The 19,678-nt window shown below is 40.5% G+C and overlaps 2 protein-coding genes across 5 annotated transcripts in view; both read left to right on the forward strand.

The window, feature by feature from the left end:
* The window catches only part of SLC17A3 (solute carrier family 17 member 3), a 36,955-nt gene extending 31,433 nt beyond the window's left edge, over window positions 1–5,522 (forward strand). The window contains 7 exon segments of the mRNA XM_081245200.1: window positions 3,024–3,142; window positions 3,266–3,415; window positions 3,417–3,428; window positions 3,707–3,835; window positions 3,837–4,075; window positions 4,369–4,459; window positions 5,373–5,522. Of these exon segments, the coding sequence (XP_081101326.1) occupies window positions 3,024–3,142; window positions 3,266–3,415; window positions 3,417–3,428; window positions 3,707–3,835; window positions 3,837–4,075; window positions 4,369–4,459; window positions 5,373–5,507 (875 nt within the window). The 3' untranslated portion in view covers window positions 5,508–5,522.
* Window positions 5,452–19,678, forward strand: part of SLC17A1 (solute carrier family 17 member 1) — a 269,472-nt gene continuing 255,245 nt past the window's right edge. For 2 of the 4 annotated variants that reach the window (XR_014016752.1, XR_014016753.1), the window contains exon 1: window positions 12,342–12,406. The gene's annotated coding sequence lies outside the window, so the exon portion shown is untranslated. Of the gene's footprint in view, window positions 5,510–12,244; window positions 12,407–19,678 lie in introns of those variants that run through there. The other 2 variants (XR_014016750.1, XR_014016751.1) reach the window with 2 other exon arrangements.

A 19,678-nucleotide genomic window follows, 5' to 3' on the forward strand; every position in this document is an offset into this window, starting at 1 on the left:
ATGAAAAACTGTATAATTCTTGGGCCATTGGGCAGAATACTAATAAATGTCTTTCCTCAATAGTGAGAAATAATTAGCTCTAGAGGACACACTATTGTGGAGCCCTCTAACAAATGATGATGACCAGACCCAAAGGGTCAGTGTTTCCATGTAATTTAACTGTACCCCAAACAAAGCTCAAAAATATATAATAGGAATACAAAAATATTCAGCACCCAACAAGATATAATTCGTAATGTCTGGCTCAAAGCATAGGTTACCAGGTATGGACAAAGGCAGGAAAACACAATCCATAATAAGGGGAATAATCAACCAATCAAAACCAACCCAGAACTGACACAAATGTTAGAATTAGCACACAAGGATAGTTACTATAACTATAACTTTATTTGTTCAAAATTTAAGTAGACACATGCAAAATATATTTTTAAAGACCCTAAGTCAAACTTCTAGAGATAAAAACTACAATATAAGGATTGAATTAATGACAGATGATACAACAGAAGAAAAGATTAATGAACTTAAAAGTAGCAATAGAAACCATCCAGAATGACCTACACAGAGAAAAAAGTAATAATAAAATTAGAACATAAGTAAGGTGTGTAGTACCCAAAGGAGAGGAGTGGGATGGGGGAACAGAAAGAAACCTTTGAAGAAATGATGGCTGAAAGTTTTCCAAGTTTGTTGGAAACTATAAACTCACAGATCCAAAAAAGTCAATGAATCTCAAGCACAGGAAATATGAAGAAACCTGTACCAAGTTATACCATAATAAAATGGCTCAAAACCAGTGATAAAGATGAAATCTTAAAAGCAGCCAAAGTTTAAAAATAGAGAGAGAAGAACAAAGATATGATGACTGCAGCTTTCCCATCAGAAGCAATAAAATCAAGAAGGCAGTGGAACAACATCTTTCAAATACTGCAAGAAAAAAGAAAAAAAATCTGTTAACATAGAATTCTAGAGACAAAGAAAAACTTTTCGAAAACAAAGGCAAAATAAGGACATTTTTAGACATACAAAAATTGAAAGAATCAGAAATTTAAATTAAAGAGAACAGTACCATTTTCAATGGCATCAAAAATATGTAACAGTGCTAAATCTGACAAAAGATGTGAAACATGCACTGAAAACTAAATTATCATGAAAATAAAAAGATCCTAGAATAGCCAATTTTGGAAATTAATGACAAAGTTGTAAGACTAACACAGCCTCATGTCAAGGTATATTATAAAATTACAGTCATCAAGACATTGTGGTATTGGCATAGAGACAAACAGATCACTGAAACAGAATAGAGTCATAAATAGACTTACACATTAATGATAAACTGATTTTGACAAAGATGCAGAAGCAATTCAATGGAGAAAGGATAGTCTTTTTAACAGATGGTGCTCAAAAAAAAAAAAGAATTTTGATCCATATCTTGCACTCTACACAAGAACTCAAAATGAATGTTGGATATAATTGTAAGATCTGAAATTATCATTCTTTTAAAAGAAAACATATGAGAAAATCTTTGCTCTTTATTTAGGCAAAGATTTCTTAGCTATGACACCAAAGGCTTGATGCATAAAATAACAAGTTGATAGATTGGATTTCATCAAAATTAAAAACTTTTGCTCTTCAAAAGGCATTATTAGAATAATAAAGAGACAAGTTGAGACAGAGAGAAAATACTTGCAAAACACATATACAATAAGGACTTTTATCCAGAGTGTGTAAATAATTCTCAACACTCAATAACAAAACAAAAACCCAATTTAAAAATGGACAAAGACACCTCACTAAAGAGGATAAGGAGAGGGAAAATAAGGATGTGAAAAGGTGGTCAACTCAACATCCTTAGTCATTAGGGAAATGCAAATAAAAACAATGAGCTACCTCTGCATATCTATTAGAATGGCTAATTGTGACATAATAAGAAATATATAGATATGGTTTCTGCCACAAGTTCCTGACACAGAGCTCCTAAAACTCTTGTAATTTCATGTTGAGTGGTGGGGATGATAGGAGCATCTAAGCAGAGTTCCTAAATCCCTTGGAATTTCTTGAGTTATAGGAACATCTTTTGTCTAATGAGGTGACTCTTGGTATCCTCCTGGATATCTTCAGGCTAGAGGCCACCAGAAAGACCAAGCGGTGATTAGAAGCTTGGAACTTTTAGACCCACCCTCCATCCTCCCAGGAGGAGAGGGTGCATCAGATTGTGTTAATAATCAATTATGCCGACATGATACAGCCTCCATAAAAATCCCTAAACTATGGGGTTCTAAGAGCCTCCAGGTTGGTGAACACATCCACGTGCTGGGACGGTAGCATATCCCCAACTCCGCAGGGTCAGAAACTCCTGCACTCAGGACCCTTCCAGACTTCACCCTATGTAGCTCTTCATCTGGGTGTTCATCAGTATCCTTTATCATATTTTTATAATAAGCCAGTAAACATAAATGAATATTTCCCTGACTTTTGTGAGCTGTTCCAGCAAATTATCAGACTAAGAGGGAGTTGTGGGAACCTCTGAATTTGTAGTAAAGTTGAACAGAAGTGTGGGTAATTTGAGGACTCATTACTTGCAATTAGTATCTGAAGTAGGGGGCAGCCTGTGTGACTGAGCCCTTACTCTGTAGGGTCTGTGCTAATGCCAGATAATGTCAGAACTGAGCTAAACTGTAGGATGCCAGGTTGGTGTCTGTAGAGAATTAGAGAATTTCTTAGTGTGAAAACCCCACACATTTGGTGTCAGAAGAGTTGTGAGTAGAGAAATAGTTTTCCTTTATTAGTATTAAAAAGGTTGAGATATCAAGTTTAGTGCCATTCCCAGGGTCTGTGATTTTTGTGCACACAAATAATCAAGAAATATAAAGGAATGGGTTCTAGAAAGCTGTGATATTCATGTGAATATTTTGAGAAATGGGAAGAAGATATTAAGAGCAAGAGCTTTTCCCAGGAACCACACCAGAAAATATCCCAATGTAAAAGAAATTCACACAGAAGTTTGCCAATTTTACCTCTGCTAGCAGGAGGTGTTGGCTGTGTCTCCTGCCTTCTCTGGTTTGTTTTGACTTATGATGACTCCATCACTCACCCATGGATAAACATCACAGAAAAAGAACACATCATATCCTCCTTGGCCCAACAGGTACACATAAAAACTCTAACCTTCTCCAGAGATCTTGTATCAGCATCTGGATTTATCAGGGTAACTAAGAACGTGTGAGCATGTCTCAGATCTTACTCTTCTAATCAGTAAATTTGTTTTCAGGTCAGCTCTTCTAAGCAGCCTCTTCCCATCAAAGCTATGGTCAGATCTCTACCCCTCTGGTCCTTGTGTTTTTGCTGTTTCAGCCATCAATGGTTAATTAACATCATGGTTGTATACACACCAACTTACATCAGCTCTGTGTTCAATGTATGATATCAGAGATGTGAGTATATTTCCCTCCACCCGTTTCTCCTGTTTGCATGACTCTCAAATTACTCTGCCTTCACAAATCATCCCATCTAGAAAAATTTATGTTTTATTACTAAGAGATAATGTGACAGTCATGTGAGTAGCTTTTCTGAGGGTATGATGGAAGAGGCTACTGATTTTCTTAGGAAAGTATGATTTCAGAGTTGTCGGTATGATTATTAGTGCTTTATCAATACAAGGTGTGATCTCACAGCCTTTATTATGATGGTTTACTCAAGTTTTTCCCCTCAGAGTGGCTTCCTATCTGCCCTTCCTTTTATTTTTGCCTGGGTCGTTGGCATCCTGGGAGGTTACCTGGCAGATTTCCTTCTGACCAAGAATTTTAGGCTTGTTACAGTGAGGAAAATTGTCACAGTTCTAGTTAAGAACAGGACCAAAAGCTCTGATAATTCATAAGGCATACAACAACCAAAGATGTATCTTGGTTAATTCATCTGTTCCTCGTTCCATAGGAAGTCTCCCCTCTTCAGCATCCCTTGTAGTTCTGCCATACGTTGCCTCCAGCTATATCACAGCAGTGAGCCTTCTGACGCTCTCCTGTGGACTAAGCTTGTTTAGTCAGCCAGGGATCTATACCAATGCCTTAGATATTGCTCCAAGGTAGCACTATAATTTCCACTCTCATTTTCATATTTCCTGAAAAAGATTTAGCCTGCAGCCTTCCAGGAGCCCCAGACTTTGTGAAGTTATAGATCATGGGCAAGGACCACTGATATCCTGTGGCCATTTTTTCAAGTATGTGGGAGGAGGGTGTTGTTGATTTGTCTCAGTACCTTTCATTGAATATACACAGAGAGAGTCCTTTTTGACATAATTACTATATGATGGATTCATATGCTAAGCAGGGCTGAAGTGTCTATGGATCTAGCCTGGAACATTCCTGTCACCCACAGGCATTCCAGCTTTCTCATGGGAGCCTCGAGGGGGTTTGCACAGATATCTGCTATCCTGGCATCCACTGTCAGTGGATTTCTTCTCAGTCAGGTAAAGTTTTCTTGTTAAGGATTCTTAAAACAGTCTACTGAATCCATTCATAAAGGTAATAGCATAAAAAATGTTTTCACATTTTGGATAATAAAATTAAATTGTGGATAACTTTGTCATGAAGATCAACTTGGCAAAGAAAAATATAAAAGAATTTCCTTCATGTCCTCAATCTTTACTTATTCTGAAACCAAAGCACTCACTCGTGATCCACTGGTAATATCCAGTCTTTGAAATCACACAGCCACATAGATGTCCTATGAGAAGATGATGAATCCATGTATATATGCAACTTGCCATGTCTTTTGCAACACTTTGGAATTCTCATTTGCATAACCATACAAAAGCAAAGAGATAATAAAATCAAATATATTTAAGTGCCTGATACATGTAGGTATTATTACAGGTATTTCATATGCAGTAATCTCATTTAAGTATTGATTCTCCTACCAATTATGAAAATGAAACATTATTATCCTCATTTCCTGGTGATTAAAATCTGATAGAATATGTCTTTCTACTAAGAGGGTGTAGAATTGGAATTCTCCTAAGTTAGACCTGTCTAGCTCCAAAGCCCACAATCTTCTTCTTGTAAGATTCTTCTTGCACTTCAAGAAGAAATATTATTAGCATATATATAGTCATGATTCGCACAAAAGAGAAAATGTATGGCACTTTGATAAATAGGGACAAATACAATTCTGGAGGTTAATTGCAACGGTCCTTAAGTCCATTTTATGAAGAACATTCTGTCTCCATTTTGAAATTCTTTCCATCAAACTATTAAGCTGTGTTCAGGAAATAAATTTCTACACGAAAACCCACTGGTGAACATTGTCTTCTGAACTATTAATGAGTTTCATAGAAAAAGGGATGAAAGGGGTAATATTTACTTGAAGTTTTGTCTCCTCAGGACCCTGAATTTGGGTGGAGGAATGTTTTCTCCTTGTCATTTGCCATTAACACATTAGGACTGATCCTCTACCTTATATTTGGAAAAGCAGATGTCCACGACTGGGCTAAAGAAAGGAAACTCACTCGTTTATGAAGGTAAAGAAAAATGATTTCATCTATGGTTATAACCAGAGAAGCACTATTTAAATTTTTTTAATTTTTATTTTATATTGGAGAATAGTTGATTTACAATTTTTTTAAATTTTTATTTTATGTTGGAGTATTAAATTTTTAATTCTACGCTATTTTTCCTTCTTAGTTACCCCACCTTGCATGGAAAGTCATTAGGCACCTTATTTCATAAACGAGAAGCCTTCAGTGACGAAAATACCAAAAGAAAAAATTTTCTTTGCTGTAGCTCTTTTCAAATTTGAGATCAGTTCTTTATTTTACTCAGATTTCATTTTGAGAAAAATATAAGAGGAATGAAAATTCAAATAAAATGATAGCCAAGAACAAAGTTGTCATCTTCATAGAATTAACAATGATTCAGAGGAGCTGCTCTATGGGAGCCAGCAGGCTAGATTCACAGTTTTTGAATCTCTAAACAGGAAACTATGTTTTGAAACTCTTAATCGAGGGCAGTAACCTCCCTAGGGCAATGATTCCTCCTATTTGTGAAAATGAATATTAATTTATATATTTCTTGGGCTGGATATTGTCCATGTGTTCCTCCCTTTGTGTGCTCCACTCTCCTGCATCCTGCTCGGGCCCCAGGAGGCTGACCTGAGTGGTTTGCCTCCTACACTTTCTTGTCCACTGCCTTCTGCTGGATTTTCAGTGGAGGCAAGAGAGTGAGGACAGGGAGTATTTATCTCTAAAGTTCCTCCTCGTGGGGACTGCAGGTGGCTGATCCTTCCTGTATAGTTCACAGCTCCTAGCAGACGGCCCTCTCCACATAGTCTGGTAATTTCTCTCTTCCCATGTCCCATCAAACCTTTTTTGGCCTTTATGTTGCAAGTTCTGGGATTCTCAAGAATTATCTTGTGGTTTCCTTCCCACCTTCCCAATCCTGTGTAAATTGTCTCATTTAACACTGTTCTCAAATTACCCAGTGTGAGTCTGTTATGTTTCTCCTTCTAGGATCCAACTAATTTCAGTAGTTGTCATATATAAAGATCAAAACATGAAATAGTTCAGTATTTCTTTAAATTATAATTTGTAGGTGTCAGTGGGTCATAACATGTTCAGAGGGGCCAAAACTATGTTCTAGGTTGCTCCCCATGGTGATCTCTACTGTGTTGAATAGAGATTATAGCCATCAAGTTATTTTGTATAGAAGTGATGTGATGGACGCTAGTTCTGAGTGAAAAATTAGGGCAAGGATATAGAAGGTCAAATTTGAATAAGCAACAGCAATTACTGAGATTTTGCATAGTCTAGAATCTAGGCCCTTGGAACACTAGAGTAAATTAGACACAGTCACTATTGTCCATTCAGATGTGGAAGACACACATAATAATACATGGCAAGTTCTTTGTCTTAGGTACAATAGCAGGGGGACATGCAGGTCATTACAGGAGACCAGATGAGGGGTTCCAATTCTAAGCTGAAGAGCACAGGGGAGATCTCCTTATGCAAGTAATTCCTGAGCTAAATTTAAACTTTTAAATCTTAAAATTTCTCAACACGAAAAAAGAAATGGTAATTATGTGACATGATGGAGGTGTTAGCTAACACTATGGTGGTAATCATTTTGCAATATAAGTGTTTCTAATCAACACAATGTATACCTTAAACTTATACAATGTTAAATGTCAATTATATCTAAATAAAGCCGGGGCGGGGGGGAGAAAAAGAGTCCATTTTTTTTCTCAGTAAAATGCCTGCTGACTCTACTTGTTGAACTAAATTAAGGAGTTCCAAAGTAGATACATTTTTGTTTGATGAACCCTCTTTGTTCCCTATGATATTGATGTCCCAAAAGAAAAAGAAAATCCAGTTGGTGCTAATGAAACCTCTAAGTTTTCCCTGTTGGGCAGTATAACCTAAAGTCTCCATATGCTTGTATCAGCTGCAAGATCTTGATTATTAAATATATTATTAAAACATCTACCTTGAAAATGAAAGATGACTTAAAATTGAATCAGTTGATTAAAATGATTCTACCTTTAGGTGTATTATTTTTTCAAAAGTTACAGACTACACAGTGAAAGCTCCTAAAGTTTAGGATGGCAATTTTACCCTTCCTATTGCAATCAAGTTTTTAAGAGTGATTTCTGCTGTCTTTTCTGAAATCCAGAACACATACAAAAATGTTTTCCCCATCCTGTTGTTTTGTTTTTTGCCTCTAATCTTCCCTAAATAGAGGAGACACACCTGTATTGCTTAACAATAAAGAAGAAGAGGTAAAAATGGGTGCAATGATGATGATTATGAGAGAGGGAAGACATTGGATCGGATTATGGTGCCACTTTGCCTTTGTGAGTGAAAGGTTGATCTGTGCACATAGCAGTTCATTCATGCAAGTCCACATGTCAGTGTCGTGGCGGGTTAGATGGGAGTCCATACGACAATATATTAGGTTATACAGGCCTGAATCACAGTACAATAAGGGTTGGTAACTCCATATGAGATGATACTGGGTATTAAAAGGTCCATGTGGGAGCTTACTGATGGGTTTGTAGGTCTAGATGACTATACATTGGGTGTTGTGTGATATTGTGATTTATAATAAGAATTTTATATTTGGTCTTTGTCCCTTCCTAGCTTCCTAGCTCCTAAAAACCTCGGAATGTCCCAAGTGGAGAGGTATCTTTTGTTATGTTAATGTGGTTACTTTTGGAATGTACCAAAAGATGGGGGCTGCTTGCCAAGGGAATCAAATCTGGATTAGGGGGTGGAATTTTCAGTCCCACTCCTGTGACCTTTTGGGAGGGGAGAGGGGCTGGAAGTTGAATCAATTGCCAACGGCCAATGTTTTAACCAATCATACTTACATAACGAAGCCTCCATAAAAACTCAAAGGAGTTGAGTTCAGAGAGCTTTCAGGTTGTTGAACCAGAGCATGTCCATGTGCTGGGCTCCCAACCCCATAGGGAAGAAGCTCTTGTGTTTGGGACCCTTTTGGACCTCACTGTATGCATCTCTCCATCTGCCTGTTCCTTTGTAGCCATTAATATCCTTTGTAATAAACCAGTAATCCAGTAGATAATTGGCTTTCTGAGTTCTGTGAGCAACTCCAGCAAATTAATTGAACCAGAGGAGGGGATCATAGGAACCTCTGATTTACAGCCAATATGTCAGAAGCACAGGTAACAACCTAGGTTTATGAGGAACATCTGAAGTGGGGGCAGCCTTGTGGGTTTCAGCCCTTAAGCTGTGGGATCTGATGCTACCTCCAAGTAGACAGTGTCAGAATTGAGTTAAATTGTAAGACGCCTGGTCAGTGTCCATTGAGAACTGGAGAATTGCTTCGCAGTGTGTGAAAAAAGCCCATGTTGTACCTTGTGCATATGACAGCATGCAAGAGGAAGTAAGCCCACTTGGAAACATATCATGTTGACTTACTCATTTGTCAACACATCGGGTGTTGGTTGCATATGACAGCACATTATTTGACAGGACATGATTTCAGCACAGCCATTGTAGAACTTGTGATTTCATGAGAACTGTTCTTCCTCTTCCTTGGCTCTAGATGAACCCACAGGTATGAGTACAATAGGGCAAAAGGGTGTGTGTGTGCTGATCTCCAGTACAACCCAGTATTTGCAGCAGCCTCTGTGAGTCAGAGTATTTCAAGAAAAGGGAATTGATTTTTCTTGAGTAATAACAGTAGTGGACCTTTTCTAAAAGTTGCAGAATGGTTAAGTTTCTTGTCCAGGGTCACAACAGTGAGTAGCAGAACTGAGATTCAATCTGAGGCAGTCTGACTGAAGAATGTGTGCCTGAAACTTCTACGCTAAACTGCCCCTTAAAAGTATATTTTACTTGGATCAGGAATAGCTACTAGCCATCAAAAGATTATAAAATTTAATATAAAATATTTTATTAAATCTTCACAACCTTATGGATTAAGAAATTATTTCCATTTCCTCACAGGGAAGAGATTGAAGGGCCAGAAAGTTAAATGGCTTCCTCAAATGCTATTTGTGCTGGGGGCAAGAATTTTACAGCAGACAAAATTCCATTGTATAGATTGATACAAATGTTAATCAAGACTGATATTTCTGTTGTTCTTCAAATACATTGTTGATGTTGCACTGAGCACTTCATCATTTTATCCTGCTGGGTTGCTATCAAAGACCGTTTACCGTGAGCTATAAGTTTCATCTGCTGGTCCCCATTAGCTCGAGTCTCACCCCAGAACTAAGTGCCCATCAACCTGCTGGTCCTTCTGCACACACATTCCATTAGTTGCTATTTCACCACCAGAGTAAACTCTGAATCAGAAAGCAGGAAGGCCACATAAGGGTAGGTCAGCCATCGAGGTCTGACTCAACCTTATGGAGGAGGTCTCTTCTCAGAAACTAGGTCTTAGAATTGTTCCAATCAAGGGCAAGAGAGTCTTACCCTTCTGCTGTTCGTATGTGCTCACCTTTATCATTTCTGAATTCTTCAATTTGGGTCATTTGGGCAGAAGTGACCAGTGTCCTCCATAAAGGCTTCAGCCATCTGGCCTCCCCATTTGAGCACATACATGACCAGAGATGTGCTGACTGAGGATGGATTTTTGTTTGTATTCTGTATCCTTGCCTTCAGCCTATACACTCTGATCTCCCTTCTCATCACTCTGTGTGCAAACAATTCATTACCAGGCATACACACAGCCTCTAGTACGTCTTTCTTATAGTAGTTTTAACGTGAATTTTTTTAACGTGAATTTTTAAGTAGGCATAATTTACATGATACAAGGAGCGAGCTTCTAAGTGTAAAACTACTGAGCTACTTTATTAAGATCAGAAGTTTACAGGTGATATTCAAAAACTAATGACATGTATTGTGAAACTTTATTTTCCCCAGGCAACACCAACCTGGGGCAGAAGTGGGGGGAAATGATTCACACTTACAGGGAAAAGATTGCACTGATCTGACTCCAGCCACAACCTGCTCCTACCAAGACTTCACCCTCCAATAAAGCTCAAATCTTTCTGAGAATCCCAGTGAGGGACTTATTATCATGAGTTTTGTATTATCATTGCTATGTCAATATTTGGTGTCAAACCAACAAGAAATTTAAAACCATTTCCAATATGTTCATTTGATTCACTCCTTTTCATTATTTGTAAATTCCATTACACACATGAGTAGTCATCGTGGATGATATAATAAGTATCCCAGGAAGCTGTTCCTATACCAGATTAGCTAGCAGTAATTTAACTCTATCCATTTTTGACCCAAACCACATAAATGTAGCCTAATTTTTAGCCCAAATTAAGTATATTCCCACTTAAGCTTTGCCTTAGCAATATTAAACCATCCCCTCCATTACTTCATCACCCATGACTAGAGGGAGTCCAACAGAATGGTGATGGATAGTGGCCTTACACAATTGTGGTTAAAACTGGTTAAAATTTTCAAACACCTAAGACTATGTGAACACATTTCTAGTGCCCTGTCCCCCTCCACCGGAAGCTTGGAAACAGCCCATGCAAATGACAGGTTCTTTTTTTTTTTTTTTTTTAGTTTCTGCTTTATAACAAAGTGAATCAGTCATACATATACATCTGTTCCCACACCCCTTCCCTCTTGCTAGGTTCTTAATCTTGTCACTGAGAGTACTATAGGGATATGACTGACTGCTGAAGGCCCTGACATGGCTGTACCATGCTTCTCTGAGTCTTCAAAGTAAGCACATAATGAATATCTAGTGAACTGAACTGAAGCACCAGTGTATGCTCAGGCCACTCAGGATGGCTGTTCTCTTGCTCTCTGTACATCTCCTGCTCGACCTACACCTGCTTCACCTACACCCTACTCACAGGAACTTGTTTTCCCCCTGCCCCTTAGGCCAGAATGGCTTCCTGCTAGTTTATGAAAGGGAAACAGCTGTCCTCAATATGGTCGTTAACCTGAGGGGCTGTGAGGGATGTGCCTCAGCTGCTGGTTTCCCTGGTAACTGATGAGCCAAGCTGACATCATTCCCCCTATAAATGGTAGCCTCTCCACGCCCACCCCCTCCATGGCGAAGGCTGCTGCCATGTCCTGCAGGCTGGCTGCTGCACACAGTGGGGTGCTGCTCCAGGACCTGGTTTCAGACATGTAAGTTCCCCTGTCCAGTAAGCCATTGATGTCTCTGTCGCTGTCTCCAAGCTATTTCTTCGGTCTTGAGGCCGGGCAACTACAAGGCTCACAGGCCTGCGGGGTGCAGACTGGTAAGTCAGCCAGAAGGCCAGGGAAACTCCTGTGAGCGCCACGATGTTGGGAAATAAGGACAAGGAATGGAAAGTTGCGGGGAAAGACGTGGCTGTCCACTCGCGTGCGGGTGCCTGTAGCAGCTGTCTGCCGTGGGAGGTATCTTGCTCTCTCCATTATATTGATGATATCCTGTTAACCTCAGAGTCCCTTTCTAGTTTAAAAGTAGCAGCCCTGTGCTAATGACTCACCTGATTACACGGAGATGGCTGGTGAATAAGCCACTGTTTGGGGTCTAGAAGAGCTATGTGTGAACTATAGGACCCCCATGGACATCAGTAGTGACCAAGGTATCCACTTTGTCGGCCATGAAGTTCAGGAATGGGCCGACAAGAATGACACACACCGGCATCTCCCCCTGCCTCACAACCCCACTGCTGCTGGGCAGTGAATGAGCTGCTTCAACAACAGCTGAGACGGGAAACCCGCTCCTTCAACGTGTGGACACATCCCAGGAACGCTCGTCCCAGTGCTAACGCCATGTTAACCCAGAGGCAACTAGTCAACGCCATTCAGGTTCAATTGTTGACCACTGAAGGACCGTTGCCAACTGCTGGCCAGGACGATAACTCACTTTTGCCCTCGCCGCAGGCTCTACCCCGAGGGGAACACATTATAACATGGCCCTGGGACTGGCAGGTAAGTCTCTGTGGTTTGGGTTTGTTGCCTCGTGGGGAAGAGGATTAGAAAGGGACTTAAGAGGTTTCACCTGTCTCCTACCCAGCCCCACCTAAGAGGACTAAGGTAATTAATCCGGGCCCCCTACTGGAGAAGGGCACCATGACACTAACCCTGCAGTCTGTTCTATGGCCTCTCCAGTATTCGGCCCTGGCTGTGGGGACTGAGGGTAGACAGGCCGTGGGGTCCTGCAGGCCAGGACAGAAACCACGGGCAGGGGTGGTGGTATCTCAGACTGCTGTTACTGCTTGTATTTTGCTCAATGGTCATCATCTTCCCTGTATTGTACCTGTTAAACACTTTACATTTCACCCCTAGTCTGAGCAGAGGGAATCTGTTCACAGACTGGGAGACAACAGTGGCCTCACTGTGAAATGAGTTTGATGGCTGGGTCTACAGGGAGATGCCGTCATGGTCCTCCTCTGGCCCCTCCATGACCCGATAAGCACCTGACTCCATAAGTTTGCCCACCTCTTGGCCTCCTGATACTCTTTATCTGCTGATGTCTGTATTGCATTTGTGGTAGCTGGTTGCAGTTCACCTCTGTATACCTGACCCCCCATACCCCTCACTCCTCAAAGTCTGAGGGGACAATGCGGGAGGTGGGGGGGGCGGGCAAGATTGTAAGGGTCATGCGGGGTGTATAGGGGTGGAGTATATGGAGGCTGCTCAAGATGGCTGTTCTCTTGCTCTCTGCCCATCCCCTGCTCAACCAGTGCCTGCTTCACCTACACCCTACTCACATGACTGACCTTCCTACATACTTGCCCCGGCCCCAGCTAATGATTGTTCTAGCTTTAAATCAGGACATCTCCATCATAATAAGTTAACAAAGGGGCCGTGAGGGGCGTGACCCTTTGCTGGTTTTCCTGGTAACTGATGAACCAACCTGACATCAATTCCCCACATGAACATGCTTTCCCCTTGCCCCTTAGGCCAGAATGGCTCCACCTGCTAGTTTATTAAAGGGAAACATCTGCCCTCGTGATGGCTGTTAACCTGAGAGGCTGGGAGGAAAGTGCCCCCACTCCTGGTTTCCCTTGGTAGCTGATGAGCCAACGTGATGTCAAGTCCCCTATAAATGGTAGCCTCCCCCCCCCGCCCCACCGCATCGAAGACAGCTGTCATGTCCTGCCTGCCTTTCGCCCCACATGGTGCCACTCCAGGACCTTGCTTCAAACATGAACGATTCCCTATCCATTACTCCATTGATGTCTCGGTCACTGACTCCAGGCTTTTTCCTCGGTCTCGAGGATGGGCAAGTACAGGGCCTGCAGGCCTGAGGGGTGCAGCCCAGCCAGTGTCTTCCAAATGTCCTATTCCACTTCATCATATGAGTTTCCAAGCAGAACTACCTTGTGCACTATGTCTTCAAGAAGTTTGGGTAAAATTGCTCCTTTAGTTTTTACCTGCAAACCCCTCGGAACCCTCTTCCCTCAAAGTCTGAGGGGCTGAACCACACTCACTTTTTCTCTCCCAGTAATTGCCTCTCTTTATTTCCTATGCAATTTTTACTGAATCAGCAATATTGAAATTGTGTGCCTGCCTTCATCATCCCTTTGGGTCAGGTTTTTTCCCAATTTTCCGCATTCCCAGGGGGTTTTTAGTCACTTATGAAGAGTTTCCCATCGGATTCCTCCATAAACCAAGCATATTTGGATTTTACTGATTATTATCAATAAAAACAGCTTAGGTTCATCCTGAGACAATCTCTACCTTAGCTGTATGTGTGCTTTAAAAAAAAATCAATGTAGAGGTTCTTTCCCATCAAAAATTAAGAAGTCTTTCAATTAGTAACTGCAGTACACATTCTCAGTTCCCTTTGCCAGAACTACATACCAATTTGCAGTGAGCTTTCATTCCCAACACCTGGCACCTATTTGCCTTATTGGGTTATAGGAGCCTGTTTTTCCTGCTGGCATGAATGTGCCTGGGAATTTATGTCCTCCTGGGAACGGGAGGCCAATAATTCATCCCCACAGAGATATAAATACTCCAGCTCCCTTGCTCCTACTGGGGACATCGCTGAGGCCAAACCTACACTGTCTCCCAAACTCCTAAGAATTGATCTGGACCTTACTCGATATCCCTTCTAGATCTTCTCTGCTCTGCCAGTTTTTCCTGGGAATGTGTCCTAACAGATCATTTTCACAGGAATCCTTATTTCAGGATCTGGTTCTTGAGAATTTGATCTAAGACAGTTGTTTCTGCAAGGGAACCTAGGATGCAGACTCTCAGGATAGACTTCTGGAGTTAAATCACTCACAGGCCAGATGGCACAAGGACCCTCTTGATGTTAGTAAGGACAGTGGTAATAATCCTGGCCTACTGTAGCAGTATGATTACTAAGACCCTCTCCTGTGGAACACTGGGATGGGGAATGGGATACTGGTGAAAGGACATGCACTGGCTTGGTTAATACTTCTAGTGTTGAGAGCTATGGGGAAATAGCAATTATAACAACTTCGAAGTTGGCTCTTTGATGGTCAGTACCACTGAGGGACTCAAGCAGGAGGATTACATCAGAGCATGATATGAAAGTCAGAAAATCTCCCTGGCAGCATTTAAAGATACCACGATCTCCAATAGCCAGAAGGAAGACCTGTTCTGAAGATCAGACTCAGGATTTGATGGTCAGACTAGCAGAAACACAAAGAAGACTGGATTTAAAGGCACAAAAATTATCTTATACTAAAGACAAGTTTGGGTAAACCTGAAACTTATCCTGCAGGAGTTGCTATACCTGGTGCTGGCAGATAACAGCCTCTTTGTCTGAAGACCACATAGAAAACACAGTTGATACAGATGCCTTGCAAGAAAAAGCTTACTTGGTCAGTTTCTGTTATAGTTTCCTCTAATATCTGACAAATAATAAACCTAATGCTAGACCAATAACTAGGTCAGGTCTTAGTATGTCCTAACTGTTATCGTACTCGTCCCACTAAGGGAGGGAAGGGATTTTTCACCAATAAAGTGTCAGGAATAAGGAGAGTGTGTCTGGAATATGGGACCAGGGTTTGGGGGCAGAATGTAAGACTGGATAAGGGAGACTTTGTCAATATGAGGATACAATGCTGTGACTCAGGACTTAATGTTATATAAGCCTAAATGGGATGCCTGAAATGGTCCACTCGTGGAAAATTAGTAACTCAAAAGCAATACTGCATGCCAGGTGGAATGGCAGAGAGTAATGCCATTTTAAATGATTTATAGGATGCTAGGATGATGGCCTCTATCATATTCCCATTCAACTCACCATTTTGTGGCCCCAGCAAAAATGGATTGTAACAGAAGGTGAAGGATTACCATAGACTTAATACAATGGTAGTCTTAACTGTGTGTGTTGTGCCAGATGACATATTTTTAATAGAACAACTTTATTTTCAGCATGTATAGGAGCCCTAGTTCCCAGAAGAGAGGAATGCTTCCAGGAACGGGCTTAGTAAGGTTTCCAATAAGCCTAAAACTATGAATACTGACTTGTCATGTTGGGATCCTCTTGCTGGTAGACCGAGAGTGAAAGAAAGAAGTCGTGGGCTTCCCTGGTGGTGCAGTGGTTGGGAGTCCGCCTGCCGATGCAGGGGACACGGGTTCGTGCCCCAGTCTGGGAAGATCCCACATGCCGCAGAGAGGCTGGGCCCGTGACCCATGTCCTCTGGGCCTGCACGTCCGGAGCCTGTGCTCTGCAACGGGAGAGGCCACAACAGCGAGAGGCCTGCGTACCACAAAAAAAAAAAAAGAAAGAAAAGTTGCCATACTGGCCAGGAGTATTTAACCCTGATCTTTATGAGACGGTTGGTTGCTACCACATAATAGGGACAGGGACAAGTATGTCCAGAGCTCAGGGAATCCCACGTCCATTTTAACTATGAAAAGGTAATTACAGCACCTACATCAAAGTTATGGCATGAAACCTTCAGAGATGAATTATTGGGTTACCCCACTCTGCAGGCAACCCAAAGCAGCAAAAGTGCTGGCCAAAGAGGAGATCTGTAATGGGTAGATGAAGAAAGATCATGAATATCAGTTAAGTCCCTGGGACTGATTACAGCAGCAGGGGTGTAAATGTTTCATTAATCTTTTCTTCCTGAAGAATCAGTGCTATGAACTTAATGTGAAGAGAGAATGGAACTGAAGAGTGTGAAGGATAACAGAAGCTGTTGGTGCCCTGCCCTTATCTCCTGGGGTCCTTTATATTTTGGAGCACACCAATTCCCCTTGTGCCTTCACTGGCAACAGCCAGCACACCCATCACTTGGTTTGAGGGCTGTCCTTGGGCTGCTGGAACCTACTTGATCTGTGCTCACTGAAAGGTAAAATTGTCTGGGGAGTCAGGACCTCCCAGAGGCAGCCCTTAGCCAGGGATTAATGGGTGCTGGCATATACATACTCCAACTCCTTTAGCTTTGGTTAGGAAAACTCTGAGGTATGGTCAAGGCTGTGCCCACTGCTCCCTCGCAGAATGAAACCAAAATTGCCTTCCTCCAGATTTAGCTTGTTACCGCACACTTGTTGGCTCTCCTTTCTTTTTCTGCCCACTTCCCTCCTTCCCTGCTGTTTTCATTGTTTTTCTGAAAATACTGCCTATTAAATCACTTTTACAGGAATCTTAATGTCAAGGTCTGCTTCTAGGAGAGGCAACAAATTTATTTTGGTAATAATATTAGTGTTATTTTGATGTTAATATGGGTATATTATAATAAAGCAAGAAAAGTAAATATATTAACTAAGACGTTCAACATAAGGGGAAAATGCAAGAGTATAAAATTAATGAACTTTAAAAGAAATCACTCTAACGTTCCATTTAAATTGGAAATATTAGAATTTATGATTTTTCTCTTAAAAACTGTTTCCAAATTCTTCCACTGAAAAGGCCTAGACGCAATGAACACCCCAGTGCCCAGTGTGTGGTCTCCAGAAGTTATTTCTTTCTGAAAGGAACCAGCACTCCTTAAAGTCCAGGTCTGGGAAGAGAAAATATTTGGGGACCCTAGAATATAATTTGTGCTAGAAAATAAGGAAGCTAACCAAGATCATTAGGGTCATGCCATAATGACGTAGAAGCCAGCTTGAAGGGACTCTTGCTGGCCAAAGAGGAGACAATCTGAGAATCAAAATAGAGTAAGGACTGTGATGGATTGAAACACATCAAATTCCATGAGGTCATAATTTTACTTGGTCATCTCTGCTAAGGCACTAAATTATTATTCTGGAATTTTATAAAGTATTTATCCTGACTTTCCTATTAAATCTGTATTTAAGGGTAACCAAATATTTGATTAGGTATATTTCCTGTTTTGTAGAAAATTCCAGCTCATAAATGAAGGATGATAGAATTACAAAATCACCATTTTGCAACTTCTAATGAAATAACAGTTCTAGGTAACATTAACAACAGCTAAAATCACAGGTGAAAGGTTAAGTACTTTATTAGTGGATAAGTCAGAGAATATCTGAACCCCCTGATCAGCCTTACTAAAAGCGAGACAACCTGCTATGGTGAAAACATCCAGCACCCCTACAAAGTATTCTTGTCCTGAATCTAACCAAGTCTCTCTATATACTTAGTAGTTCCCAGGATGTAAGGGGATAAAGAAATATATCAAATGACACAGGAAGCAATTAGCCAAATCAATTGAGTCATTCTGCAAATGACTCTTGTATTATTGTTGTTTTAAATAACAGCAAGTAGAAAATAGGGGGAGGAATTGTTATGAAATTAAAGAGAGCCGAGAGCCATAACAATTAAGTGTCATATGTGGATCTTGTTTGGATCTTCATTTAAATAAATCAAGTATAAATGGATAACCTTGAAGCAATTAGGAAAATTTTCATAATGACTGGATATTAGATGATATTAAGGAGTTATTGTTTATTTATTAGATGTGCTAAAGGCATATTACGTTTTCAAAAGTCCCAATGAACTATGTAGTCATGCTGTACTTTTTGCAGGAGAAATGACATGATATAATACAGAAAACAACCTTTGGGTATATGGAAACTCGAATGGCCAATTATTGAAAATTGTGGAAACTGGTTAAGGGGTACATGGTTATATTAGACTGGTCTACTTTTTTTTTTATTTGAAACTTTCCATAATAAAATGTTAAACTTAAAAACTTAATAAGGAAAACACAGAATCCAGTTGTAGAATCCAGAAGTAATTTCAAAGGGTATGACAGAGCAGTGTAAAGCTTTGGGGCCAGCAAATAGAATGATGGTTCCCTCCTGGGTAATCAGTACCTAGAACTGGGGATATTGACACCAGATAGGAAGGTTGTTTGCTTAAAACATGGACATTAAACAGCTGCTGACCTGGGACTTTCAATCAATAAAAGGGCCCCTTCCCAGAAAATGTCAGAAATTGCCAGCCTTCATGTCAGACGGGACAAACAGCACAAACATCCTGGAATAGCCAGATGAAAATCAGCAGAACCTAGACTTCAGAAAAAGAAAAAAAAAATCCAGCTGTATATGACAAGACATCAAAGTCTCTTGGGCAAATGGGTTAAGGTTTTCAACATTTTAAAAAACTTTTTATTAGAGTATAGTTGATTTACAATGTTGTGTTATTTTCAGGTGTACAACAAAGTGAATCAGTTATACATATACATATATCCACTTTTTTTAGATTCTTTTCCCATACAGTTCATTAGAGTATTGAGTAGAGTTCCCCGTGCTATACAGTAGGTCTTATTAGATATCTATGTTATATATAGTAGCGAGTATATGTCAATCCCAATCTCCCAATTTATCCCTCGCCCCCTTACCCCCTGGTAACCATAAATTTGTTTTCTACATCTGTGACTCTACTTCTGTTTCAACATTTCTTTAGAGAGAAAATAACTTGTTTAATTTATAGAGCATCTTCTATGTGCCAAACATTTATTGGGCACTTTAAAAGCACAATAAAAAAATTTTTTAATGCTTAAGTATGTAAGAAACTGTAGTGCAAAATTTTTTATTTAAGGGTTTAGATGTCCCTATCTGCTCAGTAGTTTGCCTTCAAAGAGTTCCAAGGTAAAATGCTCCCAAGTACTGCTATAGATAGGAGGCTGAATCAGCAGAACTTACAGTCAATGCAGGAGAAGCCACAAGGGAATTCATACTCTTCAGAGGACACACCTCAATAAAATGTACCTCATTCTGAGTAGCTTGAATATCAAACAGATATGACCTTTGGAAGAGATGACGAAAGGAGTGTGGGGGGAGGAGGGATGAGGCGGAAGGAGA

This window comes from Mesoplodon bidens (assembly GCF_964165515.1).
Source record: "Mesoplodon bidens genome assembly, chromosome: 10".
In the NCBI taxonomy this organism is placed as follows: Eukaryota; Metazoa; Chordata; class Mammalia; order Artiodactyla; family Ziphiidae; genus Mesoplodon; species Mesoplodon bidens.